Raw genomic sequence first — 12883 nt, forward strand, 5'->3', positions numbered from 1 at the left:
TGATGGTGGTGGTGATTGTTGGTCGAAAAAATACTTTACATAATGAGCTCACCTACATCGAGGTCAACATAGAACTGGGTTGTTTCTGGCTCCACTTGTAATCCTGTAACCGACCAGAAGGGGGCAGTATTGGGCTGTGGCTTGTGATTGTGGTTACCATAGTAACCAGCGCACCGTTTTCATTCACACCCACAGCTACACAGGAACTGTAGACTGGGTCATGTTCATTCACCTGAGTCACTTGAGAGTAGCTGGGGCAAAATGTTGTTGTGGAAAATGGTAAAGGAGGGGAGTGGACACACACAACGGAGTATGAAAGAGAAGAGAAGAAAATAGTAGAGAAGAGAGAACAGTTGAGACACAGGGGACAGTAAGGCTGTACTGAAGACACTATAAGAGACGGCTGCCACTCGGACCGATATCATTGACGTCCAGAACAGAGACTGTGATGGTTGCACTGACCATGTGGAAGACGGGGTTACAGGTCACCGCCAATAGACAGGTCTGACTCAAAGAGGGGCAGGACTCCATGACCACATTAGGTGGTTTTGATGATGTCCCTGTCCCTGGATTCACAGAATCTAGTTCAATCCAGTACAGGCTTAACTGAATGACAACAGAGACAAAATGTAATATTGAGTTTGATTGAATAGTTTGGGGTATGGCCCCATCTCCGAGGAATGCTCATCAGAGCCAGATGTGGATGACAGGTTGCTGGGCAGCTGGTGTCACTATTTCCGCCGAAGTCGGTTCCTCTCCTTGTTCGGGCTGTGTTCGGCGGTCGACGTCACCAATCTTCTAGCAATCGGCGATCCACCTTTCATTTTCCATTTGTTTTGTCCTGTTTTCACGCACACCTGGTTTACATTCCCTCATTACTTGATGTGCATATAACCCTCTGTTCCCCCTATGTCTGTGTGTGGAATTGTTTGTTGTAAATTGTTTGTGCACTTCAGACTGGTTTGCGACGGGTTATTTCAACCCGTATTTTGTTGTTCTGGGTGCAGTTTGTATTGCCTCATTAAACTGCTCCGGGAGTTACCCATTTCTGCTCTCCTGCGCCTGACTTCCCTACAGACAGTTACGCACCTCTTACAGCTGGCATCGAAAAAAATGATTTGATGAAACATTGAATTTGGTTTTTACTGCTATAGCCCATAGAAACGCTTTGAATAACACATTCATAAACAGACAGTCAAAAAATGTATAATAAGGAAAAAGGTCCTATATCTGAGAGATATAAGAGAAATATAAGAAAAATATTTGTTTTTTGTTTGGCCACGTTATTTTTAGCACATTTTACCCCATATTTTACAGCCTAGTACTGGTTACCGTTAGACAAATTAGAGCAGATCATTATTCATGTTCCTGAGAGTCTACCCTTTCGATATTGGTGACATATTAGCTCCAACGGTTCAGTCTGGACAGCCTGTTTTGTGGAAGACCTCTTTGAAATGAGGACGTCCGCGAGAGAGAGTTCAGACAAAGCTTTTGGATGTCATAGAGCTAAACAATCGACACTGTCGTGTTCGCGAGAGTCTCCCCTTTCAATATTGGTGACATATTAGTTTGTAGCTCACACTTTTCAGGTTTTAAAGACGATTTCATGACAATTTTCCTGTCCTGGTGCTCTCATGTGTCGAAAAAGGACGCTTTCACAAATCTCATGTTATTGGAATAGGCGCAAACTTTATATCGGCGGAGAAAGAGGATTGAGCTGCATCCATTACAAGATAAAGTTATGTCAATCTCTAGCCTTAACACACGGGGAGCTATTCAATATTCAAAATATCCACTCTAGGGGGTGTGATATGTTACTGTGATGAGCCATTCAGACCAGCCTTCCTGATTGAACTTTTGCAAACTACATGACCCTGACTATCAACACTCAATGGAAAGTAATAGTTCAAATTACAACTGGATTTGATGTTGTTGACCCTGCATGATGTGTTCTTAACGTTGATATTCTGTACTGTTATAGAGTGGCCACATTGCACAGGATTAAATGATTAATAAAAAGGAGGGGTAGGACATGCTTACCTTATTTCACTCAGTAACATCACGTGTGGACAGAAGTAAGGTTGTCACTCTGGTTGATGGTAAAGCCGTAAGGTGTAGTTGGAAGGACTATGTAGTCGTATGTCAGCACAGACATTTGACACAACATGAACACTTGTGACCAAAGAGAATGGCCCACTATTCTCCTGGATAGAAACGAACTGGCATCGCTTCCTAGAAGGAAAGAAGATGGGGAAATCGGGAGGCAGCAATGGAATTATAGATTAATTGGGGCGGTAGGTAGCCAGTGTTTAGAGTGTTGGACTAGTAACCGAAAGGTTGCAAGATCGAATCCTCGAGCTGACAAGGTAAAAATCTGTTGTTCTGGCCCTGAACAAGGCAGTTAACCCACTGTTCCCCAGTAGGCCATCATTGATTTGCCTAAAATAAAGTAGGCCATCATTGACATGGTCAAATAAAATGAGAGATTGCCATGACTAATGCAGGCACTTGTCTCTTGATCTCCATTTTTCTGATATCAGCAGTATGTTGTATTCACAACTTTCACTAGATTAGTGAAAGACAAAAGAACACTTGCTCTCTTCCTAGATATGGTTCCTGCACAAACACAGGGCCCTGTGGCATTAACAGTCAAAAACAGGTTTGTTTGAGCTATGACAGAGACAATTGATCCAACCCAACCTCAGGTTTTGTATTGGATTTACTGTACTGTAAAATAATCAGTAACCAGGAAAATGTAGCTCAGTTGCAGTTGAGAAACCACAGTTGGAAACAGACTTTCTTTCATTTGAAAATGACAATGTTTATCAACACTGGCTTTTGAACTGTAGAATGAAAGAAAACACATCGAACACACCTCCATCCTCAGCAGACACAGATCTTTCCACTGGCTGTCTTGACTGTCCTGCCTAGACAGTGACAAGCCAACACAGCCTCTATGAGTAAAGCCCTGTCTTATCAGAACAGTCTCTTAAAAATGTCTGGGATCTGTGAATTGTTTCTCTTAACTCACTGAGACTCTCTCCTAATCCTTCTGTCTCTGTTCACCTAAAGCACAGGCAGATGAAAACTACCAAGTGAAGGCTGTTGTAAAGTCAATTAAACTTACATGCAAGTAGAGTTGCAAAGCTACCTATAATTTAGCAAATTTACCAGAATTGTTGGTAATTTAGTTAATCTATGGTAATTTAGATTTGAATAACATAACAAAAATGTGTATTCATATATATATATATAGTATTCCTTTTTATATCTGTGTCCATATTGTCCATTAGTTTCTTGTGGACGCGCAGGAACCTATAGAGCCGGCTGAGGCGCGGCAGCCTGGCGAGCTGGCTGAGGTGCTGGGAGCCTGGCGAGCCGGTTGAGGCGCGGGGAGCCTGGCCAGCCGGTTGTGGCCTGGAAGCATGACGATCCTGCCGAGGCAGGCATCTCCGGTTGCTTCCGCAGCGGCACATGGAACTGACGTCACCAGTAAAAAAAAAAAGTATAAGATCCCTGTTGCTTCCCCTTGGTGAGGCGTTGTTCTGTAACATTTGCGCTAATAATCGGAACGCAAGCATAGGGAGTGAATTTAATAAATAAACAAGCATGGAACAAAACAAGAAACACAAGTAGCGTACAGACATGAAACATACAAACAGAACCAATAACGCCCGAGGAAAGAACCAAAGGGAGTGACAGATATAGGGGAGGTAATCAGAAAGGTGATGGAGTCCAGGTGAGTCTCAAGAGGCGCAGGTGCGCGTGACTATGGTGGTAGGTGTGAGTAATGATGACACAACTGGCGACGTCGAGCGGGAGTAAACGTGACAGTGGTAATCTGAAGTAACCAAAAAGGCAACTAGATGTCATCTGACAAAATCCCCCTTCCCATAACGTAAAAGTTACCAAAATTCTGTTAGTTTACTGGAAATACTCTATACCCTCCCTTCGCAACCCTACCGCCATGTTAGCACACTGCAGCAGCAGCCTAAAATCATTCAGCACTATGGATAGCTCTTAACCACTGCAATGTTCATTCAATGCTCCAAAGAGCTTAGCAGTGCTTTGTGTTTCTTTCTTTGAAGACACTGTGGTGAACAGTGAGTGGTTGTTGTTGGCAACCATTTCAGTCAGGCAGTCATTCAGGCAGTCAGTCAGGCAGTCATTCAGGCAGTCAGTCAGGCAATCAGTCAGTCTGGCAGGCAGTCACACCTGCTCCCTCTCTGGCACTCAAGGGCGCCAGGCTGCCCATCATTATGCACACCTGTCACCATAATTACGCGCATGATTGCCCCTTCTATATCTGTCTGTTCCTCAGTTTGTTCCCCGTGTCAGCATTATTGTTGTTGTGTTTTCCCCTGTCCAGACGCTGCACTTGTTTGTTTCTTGTCCATTGTTTATTAAATGTTCACTCCCTGTATTTGCTTCTCGTCTCCCAGCGCCTGTCCTCACACAGTCAGTCAGGCAGGCAGAGAGCAAGGAAATACAGTACAGTGGATGACAAATAAATAACTAGGAGAGATTCTTGATTTTCTCTTTATTATTTTTCCTGATTGGAAAGAAATTGCAGGGTCAATATTTTCATTAATCACATTACATGACATGATTCACCAAAATGTTACTCTATCTGTTTACAGGAATACACTGAATAGAACACAAGGTTTCACAATGGATACACAACTGACGTTTCGCCCATTGCACTTACAACAGTGAATGACTTGAGTTAGACTTTTTCTGGATTTTTTTTGTTGCATTTTCAATTAGCTCTTTCCTCTTATTTCAATCTCTTTTTAAAAAATGGATCATTTCTCATCAACTTTGAAACCTCCCGATAGAATGACAATAGAATGCCTGGATAAACTTTTACCATGTAGGTATTTCTCCTTGTTTTACAAACACAATATGTATAGAAACTCTACACAGACCGAATATGTATCTGAATACAAGTTTATTCCAATGTTGCCAACAGTCAATACGAGCCAGCCAGATACACTATGCTTATTTCATCATTATATTCATAATCATGATATTTAATTAGAATAAATATTATTTTATACACAAAAGCACAAAAGTTGGCAGCAAGTACGGTGTGGGAATGCACAAGACGACCGTACTATGAACTCAAACGCTGTACAGAAGAATCCATCTGTATTTACAGTGAGAATGTGTGTTTGTGTGTCTGTCTGTCTGTCTGTCCATTTGGACAGCTACAGTCAGTGAAGGCTGTCTGGTCTCATGCTTCTCTTATCGACCACAACGTCTCCATAAAGATGGTGAGCTCGCAGCTATCTATACCAAGGTCCCTCTTTGGATTCATCCTGCACTCTCATTTATATTATTACCGTGAGATAACACATTTGTTTTACCTCTCCTTGAAATCAATAACACATATGCTATTGGTGTTACATTTCTGTCTTTACATACCAGTCAGGCTTGTGCTTTAATTATAACATGCCCTGATTGGATGAGTGATTGACTTGGGCTCAGCAGAATGTTGTGTTTCTCTGACCTGATTGACAGTACCCTCTAGATTCCCTCTAGACTAGCCTTGGATATGGAAGGTTCAGTGGTCCACTGATTGAGTTCTAGACTGTTCATTTAAGGGCGAATCCTAATTTCAACTTAAAATGCAATGCATGACTAAGTGGAGGTTAGGATTTCTCCCATTTGTTCCTACAACTACTAATGATACCTTGATGTTGTTCTTTGTATGCAACTTTTAGTGGCTTCAAAGCACATCAAGTTGTTTCCCTCATAATCTATTACTACATGATGCCATTCCTAATGCAGAGAGGCATAAGGAACCATTCTATTTGTTGTACAGTCTGATCAACCAATCAGATACCTGAAATGAATCCTCCACCCTTCAGGTTATACACTGACAGCCGATGCGCACACTGACTGACATTTTATAATGAGAATTCCTGACCAACCGCCTCACAGGTTTGTATAGCAGCACGGACTGGACAGCTGAACACGACATGGCAGTGGGGCCCTGGTCAAGCTACACACACACCAGGATTGAATGAGAGCATACAAACAGCCGGACAAAGCCAAGCAAATCATGCTTCAAGCATTAAGATGGACATTCATGACTGACAGTCTACACAGTCAACCCTTTGGCAACAAGTCCCCCCATATGGGGAGTAATGGGGTACTATAAAACATGCCACGAAAATAAGTCTACATTCAATAGTTAAATATTCAGATCCATAAATACAATTAGCAAAGTACAAATATGTTCAGAACGGTTTTTGATGTCTTTCAGTTCACAATGTTGTTGGATTCTAGTGAGTAACATTGGTCATTATGGTATTAAACTTTGTTTTTCGTCTGTTCCAGTTTCAAAATGAATCATTGCATAGAACATTTGAAATGATGATTGCTTCCAGCCACTCCTGCATGTGTGTGTGTTTGCTTGATTTTATGTATGTCTCTGTGTGAGTAAGTGTAAACATAGAGATTTAGGTGTGTATGTGTAGTTGTGCAACTCTCTCAGACATATTGCTGATGTTTATCAACATGTTTCAGATATTCCCATCCATGAATTTAAACAACATTAACACCAATGTGCTGTATATCATTTTATGCATGCTATTGCTTTTAAATCAACCAGAAAATTATTCAAATGTAAGATAATAAATAAGAAAACAATAGACCATAAAATATAAATAGATTTACCAAACAAAAACATAAAACATAAAAACAGAAGTCACATGAATATAAATTAATAAAAACACAAATGAATAATTTACATTATCAGTGTTCTCGATAGATGTATGTGCATACAAAAGTATACAGTTGTGCAAAACGAAATGAAGAAAGGTATGACATGGACGTTTCAAAACATATGAGGTATACAAGTAAAAAATATGTACCGAATAAGGCTCTTCTTTTCAGAATAATATCAGGCAAAAATGATAAGAAATGAAACAAGATGAAAATACTTTTTATATATAAAAAAAAATAAATCCCAAGGTGCTCTGGGATTGACAAGTGATGGCTTTTCGATGGCTAAAAGACAGCCATGGTCACGCTTGCTTGCGTTCCATCTGGTCCTCTCTCCTGTGTGGATCTCACACTCTATTGGTGGGCACACTGGTAGCTTCTCCTCTCTTTATCCTACTCGTCTAGTAATGTCTGGTGAACCCTCTTCTGGACGTAGTGGTGAAAAAGTGTTAAGAAGGTATGGGTTTCTTTTTTTATTATTATTGTGCGTGCATTCCAGTGTCCACATGTACATGTTGCATTCTGTAGACATCATATCATCACAACATGTGGAGGAGAAATAAAAACACATTCAAAGAAAGGGTCATCGTTCCCTGGAATGTAGAGATCATAGAAACCAAGCATTCAAGTGGTTCATAACCAGGGCATTGTTTGTTTGTTTGTCTGTCGCCGTTTGTTTGTCTTGCCTTGCCTTCTCCAGTGTAGTAGTTAGTGTCATAGTTGGCAGAGGTCTCTTTGGTACTAGTAAAACCTATGAGCTGTGTATCTATCTCCCTCCTCCACTGTGTTATAATGGTGATGGTGTTATAAGGCCCTCTGACCACAAAAGTGTGGAGTCGGGAATGATTCTGGTCAGATGTGGACTCCTCTGAGTCTGCATTACAAATGCCACCCTATTCCCTATATAGTGCACTACTTTTGACCAGATGTGACATTTCCTTCTACATTGGCTCCCATATGGCCTTGTCTTAGAATCACAGAACCACAGCAAGTGATGGGAGAGCTCTGATGAAACTCAGTGTGCTCTCCAAGATGACAGAGATTTAGGTGAAGAAGCAGCATCCTCCGCTGTTGTCCTTCTGAGCTGAGCGATGCGGAAGCCAAGCCTACGGTGTGTGACAGCTCCCTGTTCTGTTCCTGGATCAGGTGTTATTTCTCTCAGTAAGCAGAGAGACAAACAGGGAGGTGAGACAGACAGGATTGTATCTTCATTCTCTCTTCGCTCTCTGTCTCATTCACTCTCCTACGGGAGCTGTGAGGTAGGCTCTCGTTGGCATTCTGCTGGTGCATCTGAAAACATGAAGTCAAAGTTTAGTGTCTCTCACCTAGAGATCATTTTTACTGAATTTTGGGAAAACCTGGGGATTTTGGGAAAGTTACCGGAATTTTAAAACCCTACGAGATCAATATACACAGAATTTATACGGTATGTGTTGCATTAGGATCCAATGTCACAGACATTTGAATAATATGACAAAGAGGCAAAATACAGTACACAGAGACAGACTGTAAAATGTGTGCATTATTGTCTCATAGATTTCTGGACATGATTACACCTACAGAGGGAAGAGGAGAGCTGTAGTACTGTACTGCTTGAGGGATAACTACCTACATGTGCACACACACCTACACACAGAGACACAAGGACACACATACACACACAATTCCATTCTCATTCCTTACACATGGCTCAGCAGAGCAGAATCCCCTAGAGAGAGAAGGAGAAAGAGACAGGGATAGAGAGCGAGAAATAGAAATAGAGTGATAAAAAGAAAGATATATTGAGAGAGAGAGAGAGAGAGAGAGAGAGAGAGAAAAGAACCACTGAGCCAGAGATTATGCACCCTGGAGGGTTACCCAGTGGCCAACACCCTAGTGCCAGGCTGTAATTACCATGGGAACCAATCCCACACCCTTATCCCAGTGAATTCTGTGAAAATTCTCTATAATAAATGTTTTCTTTAAAAAAGTAATATTGATATGAGATCAATGTAGTACAGCATCTACACGTTGAAAGCTCTGCATTTTAAAATAGGGCTATAAATACAATTGACTGTACTGTAGCTAATTTACTGAGTTCTGTAACCTTCTCGTCACAGACTAGATACACTATACTTCCTGTGACTGTATAGTAATAGGCCACATCCACCACGAGCCGACACCTCATTAAAACAGACCACATCCCCTATCTAAGACCTCACAACGGTCCCAAAATGGCCACGGTGAGTGCTTCCAGTGTCACTATGTCCCAAGCCCCTCCACCAGGGCGGTGGCAGCCAATCAGAGCCCTGCTGGGATTGTCAGTAATCCTCAGGGCTGAGTAGGCTTACCTGTTGGTCAGAGAGGCACTGAGAAGGTTTTATCTCTAGATCCCTGCACTGGATCTCTCACTCCTACCACACACATCCCCTAACCCCCTTCACACACGCTAGAGATGTGAGGAACCCGGCGTCATGGCCTATGATATCAAACCAAGAGTCAACCCAACCTAGGCAGACCCTATAATAACTGCACTAGCACAATGACAGACAGAGTAGTGTTCATAGGGAGAAAGCGGGGCCCAAATAGCATCATGTGATAGTCATGATGTGTTTTAAATGGGGTCCCAATAAAAATGCATTCAAATCTGTTGTGTTTAGAAAACAATTTAACTATGCTGCTTTCTGTGTTAGCCCATTCTACAATGTAATGAGGGATTTTTTATAGTGTAATGAGTCATCATTCTGTGGGCCCCAGTTTGTGCGTGCGTGCGCGTGTGTGTGTGCATGTAATCCCACGGCTAGTCTGCTTATCCATTGGCTAATTAAATTTTTTCTCCCCAATTTCATGGTATCCAATTGGTAGTAGTTACAGTCTTGTCTCATTGCTGCAACTCCCGTACGGACTCGGGAGAGGCGAAGATCGAAAGCCGTCCTCCGAAGCACAACCCAACCTAGCCGCACTACTTTTTGACACAACGCACATCCAACCCGGAAGCCAGCCGCACCAATGTGTTGGAGGAAACACTGTACACCTGGTGACTAGTCAGCGTGCATCGCGCCCGGCCCGCCACAGGAGTTTCTAGTGCGCGATGAGACAAGGAGATCCCTACCGGCCAAACCCTCCCTAACCAGGACGACGCTGGGCCAATTGTGCGTCGCCCCATGCACCTCTGGTGGCACAGCGATGCAGTGCCTTAGACCACTGCGCCACCCGGGAGGCCCTCCATTGGCTACTCATGCTTCTACATGATGCAGACATGGATCTATATTAATCTATGCAAATATCCATCTGCTACAACGCTTCATCCATTCATCCACCGCAGTGTGGGGCTGTTGCCCAAATGGCACCCTATTCCCTACCTAGAGCACCATTTAGGGAATAGGGTGCCATTGAAGATGCAACCTCTGTATCCTTAACTGCATTAAACTTAACTATTGATGATAGTATTAATGCTTTGAGGGGTGAGCATTTAACTTTGAAAAAGATGAACGCTATTTAAATATTTAATCTACACTCATATACATCATGAAAATATGAAGAGTAAAGTGCAGATTATCACAAATATGGTCAACATTTTTCTCCAAAGACAAGACACACCGCCCCAATGTGTAAAGACATGTATTTATTTCATGAGATACTCACTGATGCACTCAGGTACCCTCCTCCTCCTTCTCCGCTTCATTGTGATAGTGAAATGTATAAAATGGCGAAAACAGTTTCATAGATTTTTCTAGTACAAAGCCTCCAATCCCCCTCCATCGCAACTCCTCATACCCTGCAAGACAAACACAAGCTTCCCCTCACACCTGGGACATCCACAACACACAAACAAAGTGTCAACTACTTAAACCTTACATCTATGAAAAATCACAAAGAAATCCATTGCATTTACCCTCCTTTCTTCCATTCACCAAAATGAAGTGAACTTCTTCCCGAGGCCAGAAATAGCTGTGTAAAAGAAATAGAGAATAGATGGGGTGAAAGGGAAAAAATATTTAGTACAGTATAGAAAGTTAGGACATTAGTCATTTTCACAGAATATCATATTTAGTACAGTGTAGAATGTTAGGACATTAGTCATTTTCACAGAATATCATATTTAGTACAGTATAGAAAGTTAATACATTAGTACTTTTCACAGAATATTGTGTAGAAGGGGTGTATATAAAATAAAGGGTCCATTTTGTATTATGTTCTATCACTAAGAAAGAACATCAACGACTGTCTCACACACACACCCCATACAGAAGAAAAGTAATTGTTAAACAGTAATTCCTTCCACATCAGACTCTGTATGTGTCCCAAATGGCACCCTACTCCCTATATGGTGCACTTCTTTTGATCAGGATCCATAGGTAGTGCCCTATATGGAAATAAGGTGCCATTCCCAGTGTTCAGGTTCTCAGGGCTTTACCATCTCCCAGTTTCCCCGCCTGTTCAGCTGCGCCTCCAGCCCCTCCCAGGATATTGGTGAGAACATTGACGCCCTCTGCTGGGGGCTGGCCTGCCACTGCACTGCCGATTCCACCAGGCCGGTTACCTATCCCTCCAGGGGGGGGTGCTTTAGAGCCTGCAGAGGAACAACAACCGCACTATCAGATGGCACTGTTTGGGTAGTATATACTTTTCTGTTTGAGTAGTATGTCATGTCTGTTTGGGTAGCATGTTGTTCTCTGTTTAGGTAGTATGTCATTCTCTGTTTGGGTAGCATGTCATTCTCTGTTTAGGTAGCATGTCATGTCTGTTTTGGTTGCATGTCATTCTCTGTTTGGGTAGCATGTCATTCTCTGTTTTGGTAGTATGTCATGTCTGTTTGGGTAGCATGTCATTCTCTGTTTTGGTAGTATGTCATTCTCAGTTTGGGTAGCATGTCATTCTCTGTTTTGGTAGTATGTCATGTCGGTTTGGGTAGCATGTTATTCTCTGTTTATGTAGCATGTCATTCTCTGATTGGGTAGCATGTCATTCTCTGATTGGGTAGCATATCATTCTCTGTTTGGATAGCATGTCATTCTCTGTTTGGGTAGCATGTCATGTCTGTTTGGGTAGCATGTCATTCTCTGTTTTGGTAGTATGTCATATCTGTTTGGGTAGCATGTCATTCTCTGTTTGGGTAGCATGCCATTCTCTGTTTGGGTAGCATTTCATTCTCTGTTTGGGTAGCATGTCATTCTTTGTTTGGGTAGCATGTCATTCTCTGTTTAAGTAGCATGTCATTCTCTGTTTTGGTAGAATGTCATGTCTGTTTGGGTAGCATGTCATTCTCTGTTTTGGTAGTATGTCATGTCTGTTTGGGTAGCATGTCATTCTCTGTTTGGGTAGCATGCCATTCTCTGTTTGGGTAGCATGTCATTCTCTGTTTGGGTAGCATGTCATTCTTTGTTTGGGTAGCATGTCATTCTCTGTTTGGGTAGCATGCCATTCTCTGTTTGGGTAGCATGTCATTCTCTGTTTGGGTAGCATGTCATTCTCTGTTTTGGTAGTAGTTCATGTCGGTTTGGTAGCATGTCATTCTCTGTTTGGGTAGCATGTCATTCTCTGTTTTGGTAGAATGTCATGTCTGTTTGGGTAGCATGTCATTCTCTGTTTTGGTAGTATGTCATGTCTGTTTGGGTAGCATGTCATTCTCTGTTTGGGTAGCATGCCATTCTCTGTTTGGGTAGCATGTCATTCTCTGTTTGGGTAGCATGTCATTCTTTGTTTGGGTAGCATGTCATTCTCTGTTTGGGTAGCATGCCATTCTCTGTTTGGGTAGCATGTCATTCTCTGTTTGGGTAGCATGTCATTCTCTGTTTTGGTAGTAGTTCATGTCGGTTTGGTAGCATGTCATTCTCTGTTTGGGTAGCATGTCATTCTCTGTTTTGGTAGAATGTCATGTCTGTTTGGGTAGCATGTCATTCTCTGTTTTGGTAGTATGTCATGTCTGTTTGGGTAGCATGTCATTCTCTGTTTGGGTAGCATGCCATTCTCTGTTTGGGTAGCATGTCATTCTCTGTTTGGGTAGCATGTCATTCTTTGTTTGGGTAGCATGTCATTCTCTGTTTGGGTAGCATGTCATTCTCTGTTTGGGTAGCATGTCATTCTCTGTTTTGGTAGTAGGTCATGTCGGTTTGGTAGCATGTCATTCTCTGTTTTGGTAGTATGTCATGTCTATTTGGGTAGCATGTCA

At 42.1% G+C, this 12883-nt stretch overlaps 1 protein-coding gene across 1 annotated transcript in view; it reads right to left on the minus strand.

Annotated features, from left to right (window-relative positions):
- Positions 1-4523: 4523 nt before the first annotated feature.
- Positions 4524-12883, minus strand: part of LOC110528438 (protein bassoon) — a 172285-nt gene continuing 163925 nt past the window's right edge. Inside the window, exons 9-12 of the mRNA XM_021610503.3 lie at positions 11129-11284; positions 10607-10662; positions 10357-10489; positions 4524-8022 (exon numbers count right to left, since the gene is read on the minus strand). Of these exons, the coding sequence (XP_021466178.3) occupies positions 10622-10662; positions 11129-11284 (197 nt within the window). The 3' untranslated portion in view covers positions 4524-8022; positions 10357-10489; positions 10607-10621. The remainder of the gene's footprint in view (positions 8023-10356; positions 10490-10606; positions 10663-11128; positions 11285-12883) is intronic.

Source organism: Oncorhynchus mykiss, chromosome 7 (assembly GCF_057628025.1).
Source record: "Oncorhynchus mykiss isolate SJ-2025 chromosome 7, ASM5762802v1, whole genome shotgun sequence".
NCBI lineage: Eukaryota > Metazoa > Chordata > Actinopteri > Salmoniformes > Salmonidae > Oncorhynchus > Oncorhynchus mykiss.